The sequence below is a fragment of the Limanda limanda genome, chromosome 1 (genome assembly GCF_963576545.1).
Source record: "Limanda limanda chromosome 1, fLimLim1.1, whole genome shotgun sequence".
NCBI classification, from domain to species: Eukaryota; Metazoa; Chordata; class Actinopteri; order Pleuronectiformes; family Pleuronectidae; genus Limanda; species Limanda limanda.
In genome coordinates this window covers 35072984-35079064 of record NC_083636.1, presented here as the reverse complement: position 1 = coordinate 35079064, position 6081 = coordinate 35072984, and the positions used below count along the sequence as shown (strand labels likewise).

General features: G+C 42.1%; 1 protein-coding gene across 1 annotated transcript; it reads right to left on the bottom strand.

Annotated features, from left to right (window-relative positions):
- Positions 1–1419: 1419 nt before the first annotated feature.
- Positions 1420–5588, bottom strand: LOC133006143 (glycerol-3-phosphate acyltransferase 4-like). The gene is made up of 12 exons (XM_061075648.1): positions 5427–5588; positions 4237–4306; positions 3829–4117; positions 3670–3744; positions 3244–3333; positions 3021–3114; positions 2813–2928; positions 2564–2619; positions 2375–2460; positions 2165–2293; positions 1993–2072; positions 1420–1597 (listed from the first exon to the last, which is right to left on the bottom strand). The coding sequence occupies exons 1-12, from the start codon at positions 5580–5582 to the stop codon at positions 1420–1422; spliced, it is 1419 nt and encodes a 472-aa protein (XP_060931631.1). The 5' UTR covers positions 5583–5588.
- Between the last annotated feature and the right edge of the window lie 493 nt (positions 5589–6081).

Here is a 6081-nt window from a genome sequence, read left to right as displayed (position 1 = left end):
CGAGCTTGCAGCTTTCCACTGATCCATCGAGAACAGATTCACTGCAGGCTGACTGTGTATATTGTGGCAGAGGAGTAATGTCAAAAAGTGAAGTGGGCAGGCTGGAGATTTGGCAGATGACTTAATAAAGAAAAGAATAGCTTCCTCTGTGGTTTGGTGCGGCCTCAGGCTCACATACTGAGAGCTTTGCAGAGGCTTTTACAAGTGATAGTGTCTGGAATTGTATTTCTAGACAAGCCACCTTGTTTTGTTCTGTGATAATCAGCTGTCACATCTACTCCTGCCTCAACATTTAAGTTGTCTAAAACCACCAGAACTCTCCGCTCTAGTAATTACCAGCCTGTTACTTGGATGGGATACCTCATACCTGACAAGCCTGTGACAGCTGATAGGGTTCATACGGTTGGCTTCAGTTTCACATGCTGCTCCAGTTTGAATATTTATCAGGCTGCGGTGCCACTTTCTGCACAGATTCTCCTCCATCTGCAGATGAGACAGATTGAAGGCTCTGGGCATGTTTCTTTGCTTTGTCTGTTTTAGTCCATTAATGGACTCTCAAGAGTTGATATCCTTCCACCCCAATGCACATAAGTGCTAATGATCTTCACAGGCCTGAGTGTGCCTGAGTGGGTGTGAAACAGTTATTTAGTTCTGAATCAGTCTGTCATCCATTTGGAAGAAATATTCTCATGTTATAATAATCAGGACGGTTCATGTCTGAACACTGACTCCTGCTGTTTGAAAAAGGAAACAAAGTTAACATCCCGTCTGATCAGGTTAGTTTCTATTAACATAAATCACAAGTTCTTTAAAAAAAGACAAATCTAACAACCTGAGACCAACAGACTCAAATCATGGCTGACATTAAACACAATGTCTGAAAGTATATGATCTCTCTTACAATGCCCAGCAAAGATTAGAGCTGCAGACACATGTAGAGTCTGGAGCCAATTAGAAAAGAGACGCACGTGTTGGCACTGCCAGTGTCTGTCTGACTGTGATGTAACGACTGTAGTACTTTTGTGTTTGTGTGTGTCTTTGAGTGTGTGTGTGTGTGTGTGCACTTGCTTGGACTATTAGTTATTTGATGCTAAAAAAAATTGGTCGGGCATGTGTATCTGCCGGACCTTGCTACCGCAGCTCCAGGATATTTTGGCTTTATTTCTGGATAGTGGGAGGAAGTGGAGATGCGTCGTCCATTTTTAAATACAGTCTATGGTCACAACATAAAATAAACAACATATCAATCCATCAAGAAATAAATATGTATAAATATAATACTAATAAAAAGATAAATGTAAAAACAAAACATACACTTCAATGCTTGTCTTTGGCCTGGTAAAAAATTACCAAAAATAAATTCTTATTTTGGTAAATCACATTTACCATTTCAAAGTAAAAGTAAACATTATTGTGGCCTCATTGTCCTTTTCTTAAATGTTGGTCATTTCTTTCCTCTTCAGTACTTTCATCCTCTAAATGTTTGTCACCGCTCTGCTCCTTCTGGTCCTGCTCGCCAACAAGAACTTTGCTGTACAGCTTCTGTTGCTCTTCTTTATAAGCGTCTTTCACTTTGGCTCGTTTCAGGCCTCCGTCCCTGAGAGCAGAGAGGAGAGAGAGGAAGAGGGAGACACACACACACACACACACACACACACACACACACACACACACACACACACACACACACACACACACACACACACACACACACACACACACACACACACACACACACACACACACACACACACACACACACACACACACACACACACACAGACACACACACACACACACACACAGAGAGAGACTCAGACACAGTGTCTGACCAAGACTGTAATTCAGCTTCAGGAGCATAACACCTCACTGTTTCTGTCCCTGATAATCTGCTCTTATGCCATTTGAACTCCCACCCCATCTTTCTACAGCCATTACCACATCTAGTGTGGCTGATGTATATCATGGCATTTATATGAAACAATGACTCACCAAATTAGATCCACTAAGCCTCCTTGTGCAGCTATAGCGGCCTTAACTCTGTTTGCAAACTGCACTGCATCCTCTCCTTCCTGCACAAGGACAGTAAAAAGGAAGTTATTCAGTAGACAGAGGAAATAACAGTTTGTCTAAAGGTGTATGATTTGTTGTGACGTAGTTTCACCTCTCTGTTCATAGGTGGTAGATACCAAACACTGCAGACGATGGCCCAGCTGCTCATCATCCTCAGCAGATAAGTCACCAGGCCAAACTTACTGCTGTTCCAGAAAGCGTCACCAAACCGAGGGTCGTACTTGGACAAGGAAAAACAATCGAATCAAGCCCTTGTTCAGGCAACATAAGCAGAAAGTAGAAACAAATATAAAGTTCCTACCTTGATGGCGACTGGATAAACTGTGCAGTCAATTTCAAAGCTCCCCTTTTTAAACATCATCACCGATGTGTTATTGATGCAAGTACCTGCTGATGACACCATGAGCTCGTACACTGAACAACAAACTTCATGTATTTACAAGTATCCTCATCATCAGTTGTTGGAACTCTGCAAAATTATGATACACACCCTCGGGGAACATGAGGATGGGCTGTTTGGTTTTATCAGCAACGTGATCACCAAGCCTGAAATGACAGAAGAGAGCCAAATCTGTAACCAATGACTGCTGATGACAGCTATTTTGTTTAAAATCTGAAATCTAAATTTTTGTACTTGCTGATAAAGGCCTCCTAACTAATAACTAATAATACAGCGGTCGTAGAGACAGTAAGGACTTCATATTGTATTGGGTTAGGGTTAGTGATGATGCACTGCTACCTTTTGGCCACTAGGTGTCTGTCTTTGACTTCTGCTCTGTCAAACCAGATGTGATGGGAGGATCTGCCCATGGCTCTTTGTATCATTCCCATCAACCCTCCGTGAGCCTGGCCAATCTGAGACACAAGTCAAAGTCTGGTTCAGCAAGACAACAACATCTCGAACAGCGTGACAGGATCATTTCAGAATCGTTAAGTCATGTTTCTACCAGAGAGTAGCAGCCATCATTGGCCAAGATGATGACATCAATGGGTGTTGTATGATTGGCCACACAGATGCCCCCATTCTGAGGTTTGTTTCCGCTGCGATCAAACAAGTTTATTCAACACACAGACACTCAACTTACATCCAAGAGCAAAACCACAGATATCTTAAAGTCAAAACTATCACAGTATGTAAACAATAGCTGAAATGTTAAAGGTTGTGTGTACCTGTTGTGATAGGTGATGATCGCTGTGAGAGATCTGACACAGATGCGGTAACACATCATCTGAATCTTCTCACTCAGATAAAACCTTAAACTGAAGACACAGAGCTAAATGCAAAAACACTCACTGCAGATCCTGTATAACTTATTTAAACTTTAAAATATAGTCATTTTAAACCATCTGGATCGCCGCCTGGTGGCTGGCTGGAGAATATGTCATAACCAACCCCCTTCTTAATGTTAGTCTCTGGAACATGGACCAAACTAAAACTTTGTATCCAAGTTATTTTAGCTTCATTTTTGTACAACTGGAAGATTTTTACCTGTTTCATCCATCTTACATACAGTCTATGTTTTAAACCTGAGATTGTCTGATTACAGGACGTCTCACGTATGCTTTGAACAATTATGGGAACTGTACAAAACTTACTCTGTGTTTGGTAAAACCGCCACCAAGGTTGTCAGGACTAGGAGCAAACTAATGCCAGTGACTGCCAGAGTAACCCTGCAGGAAAGAGAATAGTGAAGCAGTTGTTTGCCCAGTCAGCCATTTGACCACGAGATTATTCTACCTGTGTGTTGCTCTGACCTGAGAGGCAGCAGGACCCCGTAGCGGACGAGGACCCCCAAGCCCCACAGGACTGTGAGTCTCAGACTTATGTGACGGAAGTTGTAGCTGCTTCGGGTCAGAAGGTTCCAGCTTTCCAGTTCCTGGGCTGAAAAGCGCTTGGTCACCTCGTCGTCCACGATGCTCTCCACGCCTCTCCGGCAGAAGTAGAAGATGTCCGACATTTCGAACTCCGCCTCTGAGCGCAGACAACCACGAAGCTCCTGGATGTCCTGCTGCAAAGAGGATAGTGGTTCTTTGACTATGATATCTACAATGAGATTGGGAAGGGAAACAAACCACACATTTGAGATAATGAAAAAAAAAATATATCTATATATATACAATAGGCATTCATGACTAAGAAATGTTAAAATATTATTTGTATACCATTGCTATATGGTTTATAGAGTTCCTGATTCCTTTTCTTTGCCTCAATCTCCATTCGTATCGTCGCCCACTAATTCAGGAGAAAACACATTCAGATCAATAGATTAGCGAATTAGATCAATTCATGGTTGTATTTTTTACGCTTACACTGATGTGTGATGTCCAGCGTGGTAAGAGTATAAACTGAGGCTGACTTACATACACATAAACTAATAACCAGTAAATACGAAGTAGCATTAGAAGTAATAAACAAGAAAATACAACGATTCTTAGTTAATGAAACACTATTAATAAAACATATTTATGAATAGTTTATAAAATTTCTGCCAATTGATCCCCCTAAAATCGTCCTACAATTGTCAACATTATCAACAATATAATCAAAGTGGTGAAATAAGGCAAAATGATTCTTGGAGTCTACGGCTCTGTAGAAGAGAAGGTTGGGACGACATGCTGCTGAGAACTCACAGCCACACTCGACAAATTCCGTCCTCTACCCTTTGAATGACTTACTCAAGCGTAAGTAGGTCACAGTTTAGATGCATCAGACGGCTGTGCCACCTGGACCTGGAGAAAAGAACCACCGCTCGATGTGTACGCTAAATAAAACAACTAAACCACACCACTGATGGCCACTGAGCTGCTACAGAGAATCAAACAACGACTCAATCTGAGCCCAATTCTAAAGGTGCGACCACTGGATTAGAACAGCTGCCTTCGACTGTCCCACAACCTCCAGGGAAGAAGGAAAACATTTTGCAATATGCCCCAAAATGAATCTAACTTCGTCCCAGGAGTCTCAGCTCCCTAATGTATGTACACCATCTCAATTGGCCGTCCCATTGCTGAAAGCTTGTTTGTCCCAGAGGCCTGTGCCAAAGCCTACATCCCTGAGGGAGAGGACCAACATGTCTCATGTGTCCTACAATCTGTCTGAGCTGGGACCCGGAGGTCCCATCCAACAAAGAATGCATGTGTTTATCAAATAGGATTACCACTGTTTTAGTGTGTCAAATTTACTAATTACTCTACCGTCCATAATTGTCACAATGTTTTGAAGATAGTGTAAGATATTTGTCTCAAAATGTTGTACAATAAATAAATAGCTCAATAAAATAACATTTTAATTTCACCAAAGACCCTGGTTCAATAACAGGTGAATGCAAAAGGTCAAAGGTCACCAAGCTCACCTCAAAGATCCTGAGAAGTGTCCTCATGTAGAGTCTGCGCATTCCGAAGGAGACTCTGAGTACAGACGGCACGATCATGAAGACGAAGAGGAGGCCGAACCACACAGTGATGGAGATACCGAGACACAGCAGGTTGTCAGCAGGAAACAGAGTCATGCTAACAACAAGAGGCGACACAACCACAAGAGGCGACACAACCACAACGCACACAACCCTGGAGACATCAGCTTTAGGTCGAGTCCCCTGGACGGCACGAAGCCTCTGTGTCTGAAGCAGATGGGGACATCAGGGGAGGATCATCGTCTGTGTGGGACAAAGGAACTATAGAAAAGAAAAGTAAAATCTTAATAATCCCGAATGTTCTCCCAATGTTTAAGCACAATATGAACCATATGTTCTTGTGATATTTTTGTTATTATATTGACATGTTACTCGTATATTTTATGATCTTGGTCGACGGTTTAAAACGGACACATTGGTTGTGGGTGCCCCTGTAAGAGACTGTTATGCTGAAATTCTTCCTCATTTTATTTCTTTAGAGTGAAATTGCCTCATTACCTGACAGCATGAGTACTATATGACTGTTGATTACAATTGTAAAGTGACAGCAGTGCTCTTAGTTCTATGTGAGCTGTCAGACACAAAGTGGCTGAGT